Here is a 21,457-nt window from a genome sequence, read left to right as displayed (position 1 = left end):
CCTTAAATCTAAGGAAATCTTTCCCCTTAGTGGAGGATGACCATTTGTTGAGGCGAAATTGCAATCTAAGACAAATTAGCAAGTAGCAATGACAGATTTAGGTGGAGCACAATGAAGCATAACAAATCTTTCCCCTTAATAATGCATTATGCATGTGACAACGCTGCCAGATAATTAGGGATTTAATATAAACAACAAATTAAAGCAAATCCTTCTTGTGGTTGCCGTTCCCCTAATCTTTCATCCCTCTCTAATTTCCTTCAAGAAAAGAAAATCCCAAAAAATATAAAGTGGAAAATACAGCCGGCTTGAACGATGCAATGTGGTGTCATTGTCAATCAAACAAAAATAAAAGAAAAAAAATATACTATTTCTATTTTCTTACGGAGGAAACGACGTCGTCTTAGCGGCAAAACGCGTGTCTAGGAACTCCAAAAAAGTGTTAACCCAAAATAAAATAAAATAAAAAACCCCTCAAAAGTCAGAAGGGACTCGCATCTACTCTTCCAACGTTCATTGGCTCCGTCTCCTGGCTCGACTCATGCTAAAATGCGCTGGGGGTTGAGCTGGTGACGACGTGACGTGCCTTTTTATTACAACGCCAACGGTATAAAGAAGCGAAGACTCTCTAATTTCCCTGCACTTGGCAAGAACAGAAAGATATTTTCTTCAATCCTGCTTGCTCAAATAATCCTCTGACTTCTGGGTTGAATTCTGCTTCTGCCTCTGCTTTTTGGGTTCAAAATCTGCTTCTGCTTTCTGGGTTCTGTCTGTTTTGTGCCACATTTGAAGTTGGGGATCACAGTTTTGGTCGGATTTTGAAGATTAAAGTCGGTGGAAATGGTTCTGATGAAGGAATTGTATCCTTTATATTTTTCCTTAATTATGGTTTCTGGATTGTTTATTTGTTACCCCTTTATCTGGTTGCTGAGAAAATGCTGTTTGATCTTGATTTATGTTGTTTTACAGATTTTTACTTGAGGTGGTCGATATTGGATTAACACAAACTTGAGCAAATTATGGTTTTTAATTTTGTTTTCTGTCACAAATTATGGTTAGTTTGGTGAATGAATGTACACTTCTGCACCCTGCATTTCTGGATTTTATTTTTATTTTTGTGGGTTTGAAGGATTAAGCATTTCCTTTTCTTTGCTTGCTGAGGAAAATGAAGAACAATGAACAACAGTAAGGCAAAGTTTCAATCTTTTCTGTTAATCCTGGGGTTTATGTTCTTTATTTGGTATTCAAATTTCAAAGTTTTCTTAGTCGTTACATATTTGGCGAATAAGAACTGATTGCTAATTCAAAGCTTTTATCTTTTTCTCAATATAGCATACATATATATAGTCTATATATATTTATGTATATGTGTACGTGTATCTGTGCTTGTATATATATATATATTCTTATTTAATAGTCTGCATATTATATGACTATATGGGTTCATGTCTTTATATATAAGCAGTGATTCACAGTCTGGATACGTATGCACGAAATCGTTTGCGAAGAGATTCATGAGAGTTTCGTTCTAATTTAGTCAGCAAGAAGCACATTGTAGGCTATGCCGCTATGGAGAGTTTTCTCTCACAACTCTTGCTATACAAAAACTAAGTCACCTTTCCATTGAGGTTTCCTTAACTCTTTGTCTTCTTCAATTGGGGATTTGCGTGAAGTCGGATTGTCATGCCCATGTCGTTGGAAGAGGTAAATGCAGTTAACGAGCTTACGATTCTGTGTTCTACTAAAATTCTCAGCCATTAGTTTTGTTTAGTTTTCACTTGTAAAAGAACTCTGGAGTGATTGTTAACAACAACTTTGAACTGCAGTATCAAGTAGCCCAGACGTACATGGTCATGAAGATGCAGGAACAGAACACGAACAGTACCGAAGGGGTGGAAATAGTAGAGAGTAAATCCTTTGAAGATGATGTATTTGGAAAGGGTCACTACAGCTCTAAAATTTATCGTCTACAAAGGTAAAACCAGTTCAGATTTGTCAGTTTAAGTTGCTATCGCTAAATTGTTTATTTAATGATGTTGAACTTCGTTTCCTCAGTTAAAAAATTACTTGGTACATTATTTGGTTCTGATTTTACCACAGCATTAATACCACCTATGTTCCTACGTATATGGTGGCCGAACTGTTTGTTCACTCTCTTTTCCGTGAAGTGGATCATCTGTTTATACGTTTCATCGAGACATGTATTTTATGAATTCCAAGGTTACTTATTCATTCATCTTCTTATTCCAGCAAAGCTCCTGGTTGGCTTACCACTTTTGCGCCAGCAGATGCTCTCATCATGCAAGAGGAAGCCTGGAATGCACACCCAAGATGCAAGACAGGTTTTCCATTCTTTCTTCAAGTCAATTGTCATGTATCTTATTTTTAAACACACTTCAAACTTATTCCAACTTGGGTTTTGGTTGACTTCAAATGGATGGCCAATGGACAGTAATCAAGGTATTTTTTTTTTTTTTTGTCCATCTCTGAAAACAATTGATACTTCATGTATTCTTGGACTTTTTTGAAATTAATGTTTTGGAATTTTGCAGTGCCCGTACTTCACCAAGTTTCAGCTGACCGTCGAAACAGTTAACAGAGCTGACAATGGCCATTCGGATAACGTAAGTTTCTAGAAAAGTTTTGTGTTCTTTTATTTTGTAGCTCTGTTTGCAGCCAAAATTTGGTGATTTACTGTCTTTATCGTCCTCTTTGACACTTTTTTAACTACAACCTAGGTTCATGGTCTAAGCAAAGCACAATTAGCAACCAGGGATGTGGAAACTGTTGATATTGCTTCATCTGCAAAGGATTACTGGAGCCTCATTGTTGGCACTAACAACACCGACTTTTCCCAATTTACATCAACGAAAACTGGACGTGGTCCACTTTTAGAGGGCTGGCAGGTTGGAATAATCCCTACCATTAGTTTAATCTTGTATTAATTTATGAATTGTCTATTACTCACTGTGCTTAGTAATGCTTTTTACATGGATATTATGTCTTGCAAAATCTTACTCTCTGATTTGTATTTGACTTGGATTGGATTGTCTTCTAGGTCTAACTGCTAATCTGTTAATTATTTTTTAAAATTTCAGGACACGTCGGATCCAGTTATGACAGCCTACAAACTGGTCACCATTGATGCACCATATTGGGGTTTCGGCAATAAACTTGAACGAGCTTTGCTATTGGTAGGCTCTCTTAGATTTGATTATCAGTTATTATTTTTGTTATACGTTACACATCCTTGGGTTATGACAACCATCTTCCATAATACAATAGCTACGCAAATGGCAGCGTCACCCAACTAACCATTAAGTTATATTTATAAATAGTTGATTTGTTTTCATAGTTCAGGTTTGTTTTGCAGCAGAATGAGGCAATGTTTACTACTGTTGGAAATAAAAATAATGATACGGAGGAAACAAAGAGATTTTCTTTCTTATTTTCTAAGGAAGATGCTAAGCGGAGTGAAACGTTAATTTTATATTGGTTTTCGATTTTACCATGTGTGTGATTATCTTCAGAACGTCTATTCATGTTATAAGATCTTGGAGTTTACCTTTTATTATAGTGTCATTATAATTGGGATACTTTTTATAGGGTGAGAGGGCTCTTTTCCTAGAAAGCCATCGGAATTGCTTTTCTTGGATTGATGAATGGTCTGGAATGACAGTTGAACAGATACGTGAACATGAACGTGAACGACATAGAAACTCAGAGGTATGAAGGTTCTTATAATGCATATCTTTTAACATTCATTAGCTATCCAAAGAAAAATTTAAAAAAAAAAAAAAAAAAAAAAAAAAAAAAGGAAATCTGCATCAACTTTAAATTGTATAGCTTTACATAAAGTTGCATCTTGTTGATGTGTTGGTGATAGAAAATTACATTTTCATAAGCCGAAGTATATATACACTTCTATTCCCTGTAATTTACTAAAAGTTTCAATCTGGGATTCTGGGGCATCTAGCCAATTTGATTAATGTCAACCTTGTAATTTCCAGTTGATCACAAAAATTGGAACTTATAAGGAATTGACGACATAACGTCTATTCCTTATAGTTTCACAACATGATCGATGTCAATCCTTCTTCTATTTTGTTGTAATTTACTGTAGCCAATTCTATTCAGCTAGTTAAGGCAAAATTGAGTACTGAATTTTACATCAGACAATCTCAGTTTCACTTGACAGACCAGATTGACATTTCTTAAGAGGGACCAGATTGACACATTAAAATTTAAGATTAAGGTTGTTCAAATAAAATTGAGGGAGCAAATTAGAACTCTAAGCAAACTGGAGAAAGGTAAAGTGTACTTCCGTTGTTTAAATCAATCTTTCATTGTTTCCAGTCATTCAAATTAATTTACCAAAAAAGAGTCATTAAAATTTGTAGTTAGTGACAATTATCAGCTTTGCTTCGAGTGTGGGTTTTTGTGTGACTGTCTGGTTAGTTTCTGCGAATTCCCCGTCTTCTGTGCTTGGAAAATTGCAGACTTTTGTTCTATTTTGAAACTGAACCTTGCAGTACAAGTCAATGTCCCAATTATACATCATCAGTTCTTAACGTAAGACTGCTTTTTCCGTGCTACAGATCCAGGAACTTGGAAGGCCAACTTTGATGAAGAGCCTAGAAGATATCGACCAGAGATTATTACCCGAAAGCGAAGAAATTTTTAGCGGGCAGAGACCTCAACTTTCAACTTAAATCCACTCAGCATGGACTCTGTTGACTTGGAGCAAAATTTTCATACGTATGCTGCATTCGAACAACAATCACTTGCGCCCATCACAGAACAGTAGGCCTCACCTGTTTCGTATTACACTGCGCCGGGGGTGCTGAAGAAATTGTATTTGGCATGCCAGGGTCGGAGTTGTTTTCCTGCCGATTTGGCAGCATAAACTTGAGAGAATGTATAGCACACTTCATGTAACATACCCAGATAAATTATCAAAGAAATGAACACCCAGTCACTCAGCTTGGAAATTTTCCGAAAGAATTGTGCATCAAGCATGGTGGAACCGTGGAAGGCACCACATTCATAATTTCATTGCATTCCAAAGTACATGCCACATTTACAAATAACAAGTTTATACACTGAGAATGCTGCAACATACTTGTGAACTTCATTTGGGGGAGGGTAGTGATTTTTGTACCCCTAGTTTCTACTTCTGTGCGCCTCCCTTGTTTATGCATGTTGATTCTCCTTCGATTTAATCAATCATAAGGCTAGAAACAATGGGAAGGAGTGTAGAACAAGAAAAAGGGAGTGCAAAAATCACTTCCCTCAGAAAAAAAATGTCTTGAGAAACAAATGGCGAACAATAATATCTTGATCCTTTCTTTTATATGAGAAACAAATCATATAAACCATCACAGTCAAATTCACTTGGAGGAGTTGAAACCTCTCCAGAAATTCATAAAATGCAAGTATCAACAAGCAAGTTAACTAGCTCTTCCCACTTTACTCATCGTTTGATTCGTAAGGAAGTTGATTGAGATCCAAGGCTAGTTTTTCAGGAACAGTAGTGATCTCACCGTCTTCTTCAGCCACTGGTGCTACTTCTGCTGTCTCTGGAGCTTCTTCCACCGGCACTCTATTGTTGTGACATCTCTTGTGGCCTCCCAGAGCCTGACCTGTTGAGAACTTGGAGGGGCAGATGTTGCACACAAACTCTTCGGTCTCGTGCTCCACTGCTTCAGCTTCTTCTGCTCTTTCAAGTACTTGGTTACTGGTAGCGCTAGGGCCATTGTAATTTTCTCTTTCAGCATACTTCGCACCAAATTCCTGAGTTCTTCGTGAAATCTGGTAGTGGGTTTGATCATTTAAAGCCGTGTCTTTAATGGTTTTTTTACCTGTTTTCGAAACCTCCTTCATCATCGCCTTTTTCAACTTCACCTTCCAACTAGTCTGATCAATATTCTCATCGTTGTTGTCGTGATCATCATCATCATCATCATCATCATAATCATCCACAGAAGCCTTTTCTTTACCTCCAATGCTTAACTTATTCGGTACGAAATTCACACTCTCAGACCTACTTTTCTCCGAAGTTTTATTGCCTTTGTATCCTCCAGGTGACTTTTCTATTGCCTTCTCCAATGCCGATTCACTAACTTGGTGAGCTGCATATTTACTACTAAACCCGGCTGATTCGTCTACATTCATGTCACTCAACGTTGCATCTGATCTTGTGACTCTAAACTCTTGAGGCTTCCTTGAAATTTGCTTGTGGGTTTGACCAAACAAGCTGAAATCTTTTTTGGGTTTTGCACCTCCAAAATTTTTACTCCCCTCCTTCGTAATTTTCTTACTACCATCATCAAATTTGATGTTCTTGGATGAAGGGTTACCTTTGTATCCAACTGGTGACTCTTCTATTAGCTTCTTCCGTCCGAATTCGCCAACTTTGTCTTCACCATTAGGATCTCTTTGGTAAGCAATCCTGCGTCTTTGTTCAATATTCCTCCAGTTTACTAAAAAAATTGCTGCATCATTGTCTGTCTCTATGGTGTGATCAGAAAAACTACTATCACCATAGCCGTCATCATTGCCGTCATCTTCACCATCATCATCGGAGCCATTTTCATATGAAGAAGATTTACTTTCTTCGGAAAGAGGCTGAACAGCCCCAGGAGGTCTGACACCCTTCCAGTCTCTTTCGCGATGGAGTCTCATGTGTCCGTGCAAGGATTTGATAGATGGGAAATCCTTTTTGCAAACGTAGCACGAGACTTCACTGCTGCTGCCGCCTTTGGAAGAACCATGCTTCTTCTTCTGCTTAAACAATGCTTTGTTCTTCTGGGGAAGAAGAGACTGATTGAGATGAACCTTCCTGTGACCTCCCAAAGCTTTTCCATTTTGAAATCTCTTCCCACATTGCTCACAAACCCGATCTCCACTTCGATGATGAACATCACTGTCTAGTACTACTTGTTTACCCTTATGATAATCATCGCCACATAGCGCTACTTGTTCTTCAATCTCTTGTGCATGTACGTCATCATCATCCATGATTTCTTGATCTTCTTCTCCTTCATAATCTTCTTTGAGGTCCTTGTTTTTCTCTTGGAAGCTTTTCATCAAAAAAAAGAAAAACAGTCCAAATTTGTTTTCAGCTAAACTGATAGAGAAGCTTATGAAGAAGAAGAAGCTGGTTGTATAAAAAAAAACTCCACAATTTTTTAGACCCTATCAAAAAGGTTCAAAGTCCTAATTGATTTTCTGTGAGTCCCTGGCCTTTTTTTGTTATTTTTTTTGGAGTGACAGAATCGTCCCGATTAATTAGTGGAAATTAATTAAGATTGATATGGAGTTTAATTTGTGACTCTTGGGGGTTTGGCTGAAATCTGTGATTATGATCCCTCCAATGACGAGTTGTGTCAAGATTAGTATGTTTGAGTATCCGATAAGTTTGCTGTAATTAATCTGCTGGGGTAAAATGGGTAACAAAATATTGTTGGTTAGGGAAGATAACTGTTGGGGTTCAATTGTTCAAATAGGACTTTTTGTTTAATCTTTAATTGGTCAAAGTTTAGTCCTTTTTTTTTTTATTTGATGAAAGTTTAGTCCTATTGAAAATTCTAATTTGCTTGACTTTGCTACCAAACCGGATTCTCACCTGCTTTAAGGTCCCACATTGACTCTCCAATCAAATATCTCTTTTCGATAGCTTGTAGGAATTTTTTAATGTGTTTGGAATACGATCATATATATCAAATGTCATATATAATTGGAGTAATACTGGTATAATATCATATAACCCGTATTTCACTGTTATTGTTTATTTTAATGGACCAAAATTGCGCTCTCTGTCTCAATATAATTCATGAATTTTGTTCTCATGATTGTAATGAGATTCAACAATTATATTGACCTATGCAATCTTCGGGTTTCTGGTGAGCTTGATTTTCAACAAAATGCTTGAAGCCTGCTCATTATTTTGTAAATATGTATCTTAATGCTTTTTGACACACCCCGACCGAAGTTCAGATGTGCTGGCCATCATGTGAGGGTGACGTAGCTAAGTGCGCAATAGAAGTGTATATAATAATAAGAAAATGCGAATAAAAATAAAAACCAACTAAAACTTAGTGTAACATCCCACATCGACCAACGGAGGGGGTGATGTGCATTATATATACATGCCCACCTCCATATAGCACGAGACCTTTTGGGAACTCATTAGCTTCGAATTCCATCGGAACTTCGAAGTTAAGCAAGTTCGGACAAGAGCATTCTCAGGATGGGTGGCCCACTGATAAGTTCTCGTGTGAGATCCCAGAAACAACCGTCAGGGCTTAGCTGAGTCCCAAAGCGAACAATATCGTGTAATGACGGAATTAGGACTAGGATGTGACACTTTTTTTTTTTTTTCAATGAATGACATATCATACTTCTTTACTTGAATCAATAGAGCTCGTGTGCAGCTAATCAATAGATTTTTTTTTTTTTTTTAATCAAACGAATTACGTACTGACATAACATACCAAGACAACATGAAATTAAGGTTATGTAGCCAAGGGAAAAGGTGAACATGTGATTTCATTGGTGGGGTGAATTTGATTTTTCGTCCCTCTAGTGTATCGAAAGAGGGATGGATTGCACATGTGATTACTTATTTGGTAGACAAATTTTTATTAGTAATTTTTTTTAAGTGATTTGGCAATGATGTGTCAGACGTATCGGTGATTAAATGGGCCATTCATGCAACGTCAAAGTATTTAACATATTTATATATTGACAGAGCTTCGACCATTTTACAACATTATAAAATGGAAACGATAAGGAAAATAGGCACCTAGAGCAATATGGATTAATATGCCTAATTGCATAGCTAAACAAAAACAAAGTTGTTATAATCTTTGGGCTAATTTGGTTATATGGAAATCAGATTATGATGATTTATTTTTTAAACAAATAGTTATGTTGCCAAGTAGTCAATCTTTTGTGAAATTGATCCCATTCTCCAATCTCCACAGTCCAGGGGTGATTGTTGTAATATTGATCATCGATGAGTTTATCTCCAGATTCTGAAATAGGTAATTGTTTTTTTTCTTTCTGGTCATGGTTTAGGTAGGAGATACTTATAAACTTGTAGCTTAACTGATTAAGAACGTTCGTTCTCACACCTAAAATATCATGTTGTAATTTAAATGAATTTAATGTAAATTATCTTGTAAAAACAAAATCACACCTTATACATCTTTGATTGTTTGGTTGATATAGCAGCACTCAATTATAGGATTAAATTGAAGTCATGATGATTCGCAGAATAGTAATTGCTGGTATCTTTTTGTTTTTTTTTTTTTCATTAATAGAATTGCCGGCATCTTATTAACCATTGAATTTTTTTCCTAGAACGTGGTTATTCTAAACTAATTATATATTAATAAAGTTATTTTTGTCAACTAAAAGATGATGAAAAGACAACTTAATTTCTTCCACAAAATAAAATCATGGGCAATGAAGTTAATACACACAAACTAAATTTTATAGTTCTTTTTTAAAGTCTTACCCAAATGTGATCCTAACATCCTCTATTTAAAAAAAAAATGAAAACTTCTTTTCGCAACCATGATTAACCTTAAGCACCGGTGGGGTACCGGCCAAAGGCTATCACAAGTTAGTAAGCAATATAAGACTCGTGAACAAGAAAATAATGAGTATGCGATGATTGCGTTACCAGATATGAACAGAGATGAACTCCAGATAGGTATATTTATATTAATTAGATGTGAGACCTTTTTGATATAGAATCCGTATTAAACAAGGAGAATCCAAGGGGATGTCTAGGATTATATATTGTGTCCTCTTAGGAGTGATTAGTTGAGGAGCACGCCAATCTCTAAATTGTAGGAATCTCTGAGAATATAGGAAACTAGTTTGATCCTTAATCGGATCAGGTTTTCGTATCTTTTGGATCCTAGATTGTAGGAATCTCCAAGAATATAAGAAACTAGTCTGATCCCCAATCGAATCAAGTCTTCATGTCTTGCTGAAAAAGAATGGTCAATCTCTGCAAGTCTGGTGAACTTCGCCTATATACCTTTTTCGTAGCACAACAGCACGTGGTGGCATCACCGACCCTTTTGAGTAGCTCAACCCGATCAGAGCTATTTAGTTCATGACCCAACTTCTAAGGTACACCTGTTTCGATCTGTCTTACTCCAGGCTTAGAAAATTATGATCCTACAATAACCCCTTTGTTGTGGGCCATTGATCTAACAAAGTTACAAGTTAAAGGTATACATCACAAATGTTCACCCTTAGATAGTATTCTAGCATATCCGAAGTTTGAGAGAAGCTCTTGAATTTCAATTAATAACGATGATAAGATGATAGTGCTTAAAAGGTTTCATAATAGCAATCCTAACTCAAAAGGAAAACAAATAAGAAATTCTTTAGTAGAGCGATATTGTTTGTTAGGGAGGAGGGGAACCGGAAAATCACAAACTAACACCAGGATACATAGAGATGATTGTTTCCCGCAACTACGAGAAAAAATTAGTTATTTACTCTTTCTTTTTGTTTGATAAAATACAGTTAGTGAATTACCAAAGAAAATTAATTGGGAGCGCAGTTGCGCTCCCCTAAAATCTAACTAATCAATTAGTAAATCAAGCTATCTATCTACAAAAATAGACCTACTGTCTAATTCGAAACGTCATCACCCTCCTTAGGAGGTTTGTTGAGATCCAAGTCTAATAATATTCTACGACTTGCAACGTGAATTGTTTTATCAGTCCAATATTGACTTCCTGGATCTATGATCACACAATCTTCACGATCATCGGCCGATGCAACTTTGATTTTAGCTGAATCTTCATGTCCATCGGTCGATGCAACTTTGTTTTTAGCTGCTTCTGTAGCTTTTAAAACTGGTTCTCCTTTATAGTAGTGAGATCTTTTATGGCCGCCAAGTGCCTGCCCTGTTGGGAACGTCTTGAAGCAAATAGGGCATACATGATGGCCTTTGTAGCCATCTAAGAATTTTCTTTTCTTTGACTTGGGGTACTTGTAGTGCTTGCTTGCAGAATCAATATAACTATCACCGTCCGAGTACTGATCAGCTGAAGATAAGGAAGAAGATGGAGGAGGAGACTGGGCTCTTTGGCGATGCGATCCCATGTGGCCACACAAGGATTTCATTGATGGGAAAGTCTTGTTGCAAACTTGGCATGAGAGTCTACTATTATTCCAAGAAGGGTATTCTAATAACAATTGTTGTTGCTTCACTTTAAACTTCTTGTTGTTCTTCGGACCTAGATGGCGTTGAAAGTGGATGCTTATGTGACCTCCCAAAGCTTGTCCATTCCGAAATCTCATACCGCACTCGCTACATGTTCGACTTCGATCTACTGCCTGGGTTTTATGACCATTATACAGTACTAGTTCTTTACCCTTGGTATCATCAGCACCATTCAGATATTCTCCCAAGATTTTCCGCTGAAAGGTCTTCATGACGAAAAGAATAGGTTCGAATAAGTTGAACCTAAACAAAGTATGCAACTGATTGAAGGCGCAGATGTAGAAATATAGAGAGCATGGAGAAGAATTTGAATCACAACTTTAAGGTACGATTTGAATCGTTTTCTGAATGTGTTACTTGATCTCTGCTCGAATGAGTTTTGCTAAAAACTTTGAGAAAGGATGGATATTTATAAGGGAAGGCTACCAGAGTAACGGCCAAATAAACGGCAATCCTTTTTGAATTTGGACTGGGATTCGGTGGGTCCATCCACCGATTTTCAAGTTTCCAACTTAAAATAAGAGTGTAGCGTGAGAAAGACAAAAGGTTAAGTTTGGAGAAGACGAACCCGGTTATGTTATATACAACGTGTTTGACCAGATAAAGTCAAAAGGATATTTATAGTAACTACTATCTTTTGGATACGTCTTTATGCAGGAGGCTTGTTTGGATACTTCGGGTAGGAAAGAAATATTTGAGAATCCAACAATAAATGGCTGTTTAATTTGGTTGTGGGTCACGTGTGGGATATGTGAGATTTTTTAGTGTATCTAAAACACAAGAATGGTACATCATGTATCACTATAACGAGTTGCTTGCATATGTTGGACTAATCCAACACAGGATGAGGCCTCATACAAAGTTATAAAATTACCAATTTTTCTTTTTTGATCTATATAAAATTACCAATTAATCGTAACAAAGATGTTCTCGAGGTCACCAGATGATCAAGGAATGTATGATCATCACTCACCATTGGATTTGATATCAAGGACGGAGAATGAATAAATGCAATTGTAGTGTTTTAATCTTATCTCTTGATGTCGAATTCAAGGATGAGTGACTATGATATCAAGCAAGCTAAATATAAGTAAATGTAAATAACAACCTCATTTTTCCTTTTTCCTTTTTCTTTCAAGTCCCTTTCCTTTCCTTTCCTTTCCTTTCCTTTCCTTTCCTGCTTACTTAGATGAATATTGCTGGACCTATGACGATCTCTCATCATGTGTTTTGATGCTTGTGGCCTTCACTAATTGCAGGACCGTTTGATAATCATTTGAGTCTAATTTTCAGTACTTTTTATTTTTTAAGTTTTTGTTATGTCTTTGTTTCTCCCTCCTCTTTCTCACAAACACCACTCTAGCATTCTTCATAGAGTGGTTAGGCAGGTACTATACCGGTACCACACGGATAGGTCACAAAGTCATTCCTTCCACTACGGACGCCGACAGGTTTCTTTTCTCTTTTTTTTTTCTGTGTTGGACGTCGAATTGGCACTTGACATTTTTTACACAAGGAAAAATCCCAAATCTTTTCTGCTACCAGATTCCTATACACACACACAAATCACACAAACAGGGACAAGTAAAAATGTGCCGTTCTCCAAAAATCGTTGCGTTCTTTTAACAAACACCTTCTCCCTACCCAAACCCTAAACCTAGCCCTATTTTCTCACTATCAAAACCCATATCTTCCTCCTTTCTACAGCACCATTCATTCCATACTTCTTCCGCACGCACCATCAAACACAACCACAATTCCTACATTCTCACCACTGTCTACTTCTCAAACCCGGCAACCCTTTCCAATTCCACATATCATAACACCCCAGACACTATAATCAGACATGAGATAAAATGTTGAAATATCAGGATGCATGGACACGGACACGGATTCGGCGATACGACACGGGGACACGTCAAATTTCTAAAAATGAAGACACGATACGTCAAGGATACGGCAATTAAAAATATATATAAATAAATAAATATATCTAAAATATTATAAAATAAACATTCAAATTTATTACTCAAGTTTAAATTTATTTCAATAAACTCCTAACAGTTAGAAAGATAGTCCATCCAACAAGCAATTAATCTTCAAACTTGAAAAATTAAAATGAAAATCCAAACGAAAATTAAAAAAAGCAAAGTCTCATTCAACTTCCACATTCATGATGTCTCCTCCAGTAACTAAAGTAGTCTCCAATGACGGTTCATCAAGTGAAAGGTTAGCTATTTCAAGCATCCCGACACTTTCTTCACCCAAGTTTTCAAAGCCATCTCCTCCAACATCCCACAATTGAGTGATACCTTCCTTGTAGGTTGAGCTATTCCTTGATAAAAGACGAAGATTATTATGCACAAATACCAAATCCTCAGCTCTTTGTGGTGTAATCTTGTTCCTTCTTAAAGAGTGAATAAAACTATAAGTGCTCCAATTTCTTTCACAACAAGAGGAGGAACAAGGTTGTCCAAGTAGCTTCAACGCTATGGATTGGAGACTAGGTGTAGAAGCTCCATGGACAATCCACCACATCACTGGTTCCAAATGAAATCTATCATTCATAGAATCAATAGCTCCAAAGTCATTCAAGCACATAGAGAAAGAGGCATACTCCACATTGATATTTCATCTAATTTCCTCATTGGAAAAGTATCTCTCAAAGCACTTTTTCCTTTCAATTGTAAGTTCAACATCTCGGTGTGGAGCAAGACGACTAGGGTCTTCTTGGAGCCATTCTGAACTATAATACCTAAAATAAAAGAAATAACAGTTTAAAAATGTACTCATAAAGCTAAAAATTAATCTAGAAGAATTTATAAGTAAGTTAGCAAAATCATTACCTTGGATTTAATGAATGTGCCAAACAATGAAGTGGTGTGCTACTTTTAGTCCATCGCTCCAATAAAATGCGATACACCGCATCAAAAAAGCTGCTTTTTTCATGTAATGCCTTGCGCTCATTCCTGTATATAGCAGCTTTCACCTTTTCAATCATAGCATCCCACCACTCATACACCAAGTGAAGACAAGGTTTATCTGTGTCAGCCATTCTAATAACCTCATATATTGGAGCTGTAAAGAAAAGAATATAATCAATCTTCTCCCAAAAATCCTCATCCAATATCTTTTGCTTCACCATCATTGCTTTAACCAAATCATCTTCTTTGTACAAAGCCCAATTCGGGCTAATCACCATTTGTTGTAAACCTTCCTTTATTTCCTTCAATCTTCTAAGCATCACAAGTGTGGAAGCAAATCTGAAAAATTTAAAAATTAGGACAACTTATAATTAAATAAGGAAAAGAAAAAAAAAGTGGAGAAAACAAACCTTGTTTCGGCAATGGAAAGTAACTTTAGTTTGCAATGTTCATTAAATATGGACAATCTCATGCTATGGTTCATAATAAAATTTTTTATGGACCAAGCATCACTAGCAATAGTTGAAATCCAATTGCAGTCATCATAGGAAACTTCTGTTTGTTTCGGAGTACATATACTCTTCAAAGCAAGATTAAGAGTGTGAACAACACAGGGTGTCCAAAAGATATGGGGATAGTGGGCCTCAATAAGTAACCCAGCAGCTTTACAAACAGGGGCATTATCAGTGATCACTTGAACAACATTTTCATGACCAATTTCTTTAATAGCTTCTGTAAGAAAGTTGGCAATACAATGCTTGTCTTTGTATTCACCTTCACAATTAATTGCTCTCAAGAACATTGGCCCACTTTCACAAGTTGCCATAATATTAATAAGTGGTCTCCTTTGAGCATCTGTCCACCCATCACTGCAAACACTTACACCTTTAGTGCTCCATGTGCGCTTGATTGGTTGGAGGCACCGCTCAATGTGACTCTTCTTTTGTTGCAGAAGAGTAGTTCTCAGTGCGTTGTAACCTAGTGGAACATACCCTGGAAGTGTAGAAGCACGAACATATGAGTTCCGATAGTGCGGATTTCTTGCAAGGTTAAATGATAAGCCATCTGTATAAAACATCCTTGCAACTTCGGCATCACATTGATCTCGAGCCTCCTTGTTAAAAGCTTTACTGAGAGGCCCACTTGTTCCCTTTCTCTTCTTTGGATCAAGATTTGCTTCAGGTAGATCATAACAGAATGAACCAGTATTGGGCAACGAAACATGTTTAGGAGCAGAACTCTTCAACTTGTATTCACACTCTCGAACTAACTTATTCATTTCCGCAAGAGTTTCATCAGTAACCTTGTTGCAAGGCACGATCCCATTTCCAGACATTTTTAACAAATGAAACTTGACCCTAGAGTAGGATCCTTTATAAGTTTTTTGACAATAATTGCACTCAAATTTAGTATTTCCTCCTCCTCTATTTCCCACTTTTTCGAGCTTTTTGACATACTTCCACAGCGGAGCATTATAATTTTCAACAATCTCATCCAGATTAGCATTATCATTCACATGATTATCAGGGTGATTCATTTCCTAAATTAACAAACATATAAACAATAAAAGTCAATTCATCGTATAATCGTATAGACAAAGACTAATACATGAAAAATTTAAATTAACTTAAGAAATAAAAAATGCATCATGAAAGCATATACATAAAATATTATAATCTAAATATCTAAAACATTGTATTCCCAATTTACATAAAAGATTAAGCTAAATATCATGAAAGCACAATAATATCTAGAACAATGTATTATAATCTAAATATCATGAAAGGCTATTCCAATAGAAAAATGTTGGTGTAAGGCTGGAATCCAATAATAATATTATAATATTATATACAAAAAGCAAAAGGCCATTTTTCCAATCTACACTCATTGAATCAGTCAAAGCAAAAGCTTTTAGCTTCGAAATTAAAAACAGGAAAGCAAGCTTTCCTTTCAGTTGCAGAGATGGGTTCTGCAAAACAGGAAAGTAACCTTCGAAATTAAAAGTCGAAAGCTCTTACCAGCAGTTGCAGACGGAGACTATGGAGACGACGAAGAAGTTGGACGGAGATGACGAAGCAGTTGGACGGAGACGACGGAGCAGTTGCAGACGACAAGTCTGATTTTTGAATTCTGAGGTTCGAGTGAAGAAAAATAGGTAAATCATTATTTTATACCCAAAATCGTTTTGGGTTTTAGCCAAACAATCGTTTCAGTTTAGCTAATTGGAATCAATCACGATTCTGTGCGGATTTCTTGATTTATTTTTTATTTTTTTTCTTCTGATTATCCTCTGATTTAGTTGGATTATCCTCTGATTTAGTTGGAACGTATCCGAAAAGTGTGATACGCGTATCTCGACAGTATGATACGCGTATCTCATCAATAAACAACGTATCTCTTCATTCCGATACGTATCGGGCTCGTATCCACACGTATCCTATGCGTATCCGTATCCCTGCGTGTCATATACGGGATACGCTGACTGTTACCCGTGTCCATGCATCATATCTCTAAGAAAAGAAGAGTTTAAATATCTCAATCTCACTCCAACTACATATCATAATTGAAAAGAAATTACAAATCATGCTAAGGCTTGTGGCTTCACCCTAGCAAAGAGAATTAGTTCCACATATTCATAACTGAAAAGCAAAATATTATTAAGATGAAAGTTAAAGGAGAAACACCCCTTTAGAACCTAAAAGCTCTCTAGCCAAGGTCTCCAATACAATACTCTGTGAGAGACCCTAGCAAAACTCGGCTAAATATAACTTGGGTAATCTGGGTAGCTAAAGATTCCCCACGTTTAATGATCAAATCAGCACCAAATTAGGCTCACAAGTTGGTGTTGGAAAAATAAAACCGTACCCTACAATTTTGCAAAGGAACTTTCTCAATAAAATCTTCAATGACTTAAGGGCCAAAAAATCTTAAAATGTCAATTTGGCAACACTGTGCAGTCAGCCTTCATTTAATTGCCATGATCAAACAACTTAGGGTTGAGAATTTGACACAATCATATTGGAAGACTTATGAATCCACTTCAGTTAGAATTATTCCAAAATTCCTTCGTTTCATTGCTTTTTGCACAAAGTAGACTTACATTTCCTCTAATTGAAATATATAGCTGTTGATCCTAAAAACTACCAAGCCTACATGGCGCGCAGACCGAGTAACTAATGAGCTAACTACATCCTTCGGTTGATGTGGGGCGTGCCAACTCGTTGGCCGAGCTCGGTCGAGGAGCAAAATTTGTTGATGCTGCGTTGAACGCGCTACTGACTTCTTGATTTTGCAACAGCGACCGACGAAGGAACACGTCTCGGCCTTTGGGCTCTTGAGCCTAAGGATAAGGCTATTATTTCTGCGAAGTTCACGAATCGTCGGCACTGGGTTCGATCATAGTGATTATATTCGTAAGAGTATAAGCACGTCGAACTAGCTCCAAACTATACTGACACAGGTACTAAAAAAAGATGTATGTCTTGATGGTAAATGTGGTTCGGCCGTTAGAATGCCGAACTCTGAAACTTACTTGTGAGTATCCAATCATAAAATCACTCAGCGTTCAATGTGCCGAATATAGTAATTTGTAACACCTTACTTTGCCGAGAAGGCTAATAAGATGACCTCTGCCAATAAGGATGCGGAAACCCTTCTCGACCCAGACTTGGATAGGTAACCAGTTGGCCTCGATAAAATGTTGTTTATCTAAATTGAAGGTGCTCCTCGGTCGGCTGATTCTACGACAACAATGTTGTTTATCCAAACTAAAGATGTTCGCCGGTTGCCTTCACAGTGCTGTTATCCAAACTGAAGATATGTTGGCGGAAGGAGAAAATAAAAAAATCTCAAGATGTTTGAGAGGTTTGCACAGGGCAGTTGTGTGTTGAATTGGAGGGGCTTCGAATGATGCATTCCCCTTCTATTTATAGCGACCAATCCCACCTTAGCCGAATCAGAACTATATTCGGATTAGGATTCTTCGTCCTAGTCCTACAGGGCTCGGCCAATCCTACTCCTACTAGGACTTTGAACCAAACTTGCTATCCGGCCACCTTCACTTCTCTAATCTTAGTGTCCTTACTCCATTGAGACCCCTTATTATACTAGGACTTCAACCCATCCGCTCTTATCCAAATCACTCCTTCTTGCAATAGGACTCGGCCACCCTAACTGAGCAGCTTATGACTACTAGACAGCCCATAGTACATTTGGAAAAGTTTTGGGCTATCACAAACCTACACTCGACCCAATAATATTATTTTGGGCCCAAACAATAGCAAAGTATCAAAATTATCTCAAAATAAAAATAAATTATAACTAAGATAAGGGGTATCATGAAAAAAAAATAAATATATATATAGCAAAGTATCAAAATCATCTCAAAATAAAAATAAATTATAATTAAGATAAGAGTAAAGTTACAGAATAATATCAACTCATCACTCCCACAATCAACATTGAAGAGAGTTTTTTAGCTCCCACGATGTTTGCCATTAGAACAGGGCAAATCCATGCTCTAATACCAATTGACACAGCATAAGGATTACAATCATGAAGAACAAAGATTTTTGGAATCCACTAGAGAGGGAGATAAAACCGAAAGATTGTTTTATTTCTGAATTGATGAATTACATAAATACATAAACATAGCCCCTGGGGATGCTAAAGGGTTCTTAAGAAATTAAACAACATAAATTCGGACGGAAATTGAAAAAGTACAAAATTTATTACAAATTTTTATTTGCGGTTTTGGAAGCCTACTATCTATAACTTTGCCGTCGTCCTCATTTTCTGTTGAACTGGCTGTGAATATGCAAGCAGCTCCTTATTGTTTTCAATTTTGGCCAAGTCTTCTTCCTTGAGAGTCAAGATCACTTCCATGCCATCACCATCTCTTGTATCCATGAACTTTATCGCGTTCTTGATATCTGCACTGCTAATAAAGACCCATAACGGCTTTCCCCATCCAAAATCGGCTGAATAAAAGGGCAACCTGCACATACTGCTGCAACTATAGGTCTCTATATCATCCCTCCTTAAGAGGTTTCCATACTCTTTGAAGATTTCAAATGCTTCTTCCCCACTAATTCCGTTGCCAAAGTTTTCTTTAAATTCCTCCATGCCTTTCCTCAATAAAGCAACCAAGGTTAGAAGATCTTGATTATCAATATCTAGTTGTGTCTTTGTCATAGACAACCCCACAAGACTTCCCAATAAGTATTTGTCCGCCAAGGGCTTAGCTAATATTTCACGCATATTCACCGCTTGGCACCAGACGGAGGTCTTCATAAAACCCGAGTTTGATCTTGATGCTTCCATTGTGCATTTCCAAACGAGGGCGGACACAACTTCAATGCGTGAAGGATTTGGCACGGTGGAGCTAGCAGATTTGGACTTGAGAGCAGCAATCTCTGAGGCACCAAACAGAAATCTCCTTGTCATACACTTTTCTTTAGCATATTCCACGACGGGGTGGTGTGTGTTTAGGAAATCTAGTGGAGGGAAGAGCGAAGCTGGGACACCAAACATTTTTGGAGCGGGAAACTTCACCACCTCTTGATGATCACCAGTAGTAGTACTACTGACGACTGATGAGCCAAAGGCAAACGCAGCCCAAGTATTAATGAATGTGCTGCCTGTAATGGCATCGGCGACCTTGTGAGAAATACTGGCCCCGATTGCTACCCCACCGCGTTCAAAGAAGCTGGCCTGGACTAGTACAAGATTGCCTGATCCTGCAGCTCTTGCTAATCCCATATGCTCAGCTGGAAGAAGTTGCTTAAATTGCATTTGATGAGCATCCGGGTTGTCCAAAATCTTTGATATCGGACAGTTGACTTGGGCTTCAAGAAACTCAGCCCCACGGTCATTGCAGCCGATTGAATCATTATATTGGAATTGGCCTGCCCAGGGATAAAAGAGAGTTAGAGTTTTAGATAATGATGTTTTTAGAATATTGGATATTTCAGCAGAAGGGACTGAAGAATTATGGTGTCGATAGAAGAACAGAAGCGGAACGTAAACATCGGAAGCAATCTGATCAAAGACAGAAAGTTTGAGGATTTTGAAGTGGCGAGGAGTTGGTGAGGATGGTTTAATTGTTTCCTTGTGGATGATTTCAACCTTGATCTCTGAAGTGGTCATCTTTTAGTTGCTCCCACACAACTTGAGTTCCATAACCTAATAAGCACTCCCTTTTATAAAAACAGAAGTACAGCTAGTTCCTTCGAACTTCGGAGTTTGAGTCTTTATTGATTAGTTTATTTGTATGATTGTATCTTTATTTTTTTATTTTTTCAGTATAAATTGAATGTGTATTAACTGGAGGCTAACCACTCTACATAATTATTAATTTGTTTGTTTATTGCAAATTGCGGGAAGCATGCTTTCACCAGTTTCAGTGAGATCCCCATGACTCCAGCAATCTCTCCTAAATTGATCCAAGAATGGTCAACTGTATAGTTTTATACAAGCAAAAAAGCCCACGCGCGGGTTTACAACTCTAGTTACACATAATTACAACAATGTTTCCAATTCTACTACTACATATATACAACCATACTCACAATCCTATTTACAGATATACTAATCAGTATTTAAAACTATGTTAAATGGAGAGAGTTTTACCTCAATACAAAACTTGATAAAATTAAACAAATTCTCATGTCATTGGTCAATTTGACCCCTGCTCTTATAAAATGAGCTGAATGCTGCACATGGAAATCGACTGTCCATATGCAGCATTCAGCTCTTATAAACATGGAAATCGACTGGCCATGTGCAACATTCAGCTCATTTTATAAGAGCAGGGGTCAAAGTGACCAATGACATGAGAATTTGTTTAATTTTATCAAGTTTTGTACTGAGATAAAACTCCCCCCATTTAACATAGTTTTAAATACTAATTAGTATATCTGTAAATAGGATTGTGAGTACGGTTGTATATATGTAGTAGTAGAATTGTAAATAGGATTGTAAGTATGGTTGTTTAATTTTATCAAGTTTTGTAGGGTTAAAATATGTTAGTCACAAAGAGGAGGAAAAAAAAGGGGAAAGGAAATGCATGTCTCTAGAAGGTTTATTTCTCCTTTTACCGATCCCGCATCACTATCCCCTGCTCACATCATCAGAAGGGGATGTCAAAGCGGGCATCATTCCTAAACAATTACAAAATATGTTAGTTAAAAAATAAATTAATTATAACATATAATAAGCTGGGATTAATTTATGTTATAATTAATTTGTCATGTACGTACATAAGATACGTATAACC

The 21,457-nt window shown here is 37.0% G+C and overlaps 4 protein-coding genes across 4 annotated transcripts; 1 reads left to right on the top strand and 3 right to left on the bottom strand.

The window, feature by feature from the left end:
• The first annotated feature begins 525 nt into the window (after positions 1-525).
• Positions 526-5,018, top strand: LOC137716271 (uncharacterized). Its single transcript, XM_068455697.1, has 10 exons — positions 526-860; positions 1,674-1,704; positions 1,827-1,975; positions 2,251-2,342; positions 2,453-2,460; positions 2,553-2,624; positions 2,739-2,906; positions 3,099-3,194; positions 3,607-3,726; positions 4,599-5,018. Exons 1-10 carry the CDS (start codon positions 841-843, stop codon positions 4,710-4,712), a joined length of 870 nt encoding a protein of 289 aa, XP_068311798.1. The 5' UTR covers positions 526-840; the 3' UTR covers positions 4,713-5,018.
• Positions 5,019-5,469: 451 nt separating this feature from the next.
• Positions 5,470-7,020, bottom strand: LOC137714297 (uncharacterized). Its single transcript, XM_068453541.1, has one exon. It carries the CDS (start codon positions 7,018-7,020, stop codon positions 5,470-5,472), a length of 1,551 nt encoding a protein of 516 aa, XP_068309642.1.
• Positions 7,021-13,264: 6,244 nt separating this feature from the next.
• Positions 13,265-15,669, bottom strand: LOC137716629 (uncharacterized). Its single transcript, XM_068456071.1, has 2 exons — positions 14,104-15,669; positions 13,265-14,012 (listed from the first exon to the last, which is right to left on the bottom strand). The coding sequence occupies exon 1, from the start codon at positions 15,515-15,517 to the stop codon at positions 14,537-14,539; it is 981 nt and encodes a 326-aa protein (XP_068312172.1). The 5' UTR covers positions 15,518-15,669; the 3' UTR covers positions 13,265-14,012; positions 14,104-14,536.
• Positions 15,670-18,948: 3,279 nt separating this feature from the next.
• LOC137714296 (BAHD acyltransferase At5g47980-like) lies at positions 18,949-20,328 on the bottom strand. The gene has a single exon (XM_068453540.1). It carries the CDS (start codon positions 20,326-20,328, stop codon positions 18,949-18,951), a length of 1,380 nt encoding a protein of 459 aa, XP_068309641.1.
• Between the last annotated feature and the right edge of the window lie 1,129 nt (positions 20,329-21,457).

The sequence above is a fragment of the Pyrus communis genome, chromosome 14 (genome assembly GCF_963583255.1).
Source record: "Pyrus communis chromosome 14, drPyrComm1.1, whole genome shotgun sequence".
NCBI lineage: Eukaryota > Viridiplantae > Streptophyta > Magnoliopsida > Rosales > Rosaceae > Pyrus > Pyrus communis.
This window is presented reverse-complemented; position numbering and strand designations above follow the sequence as displayed.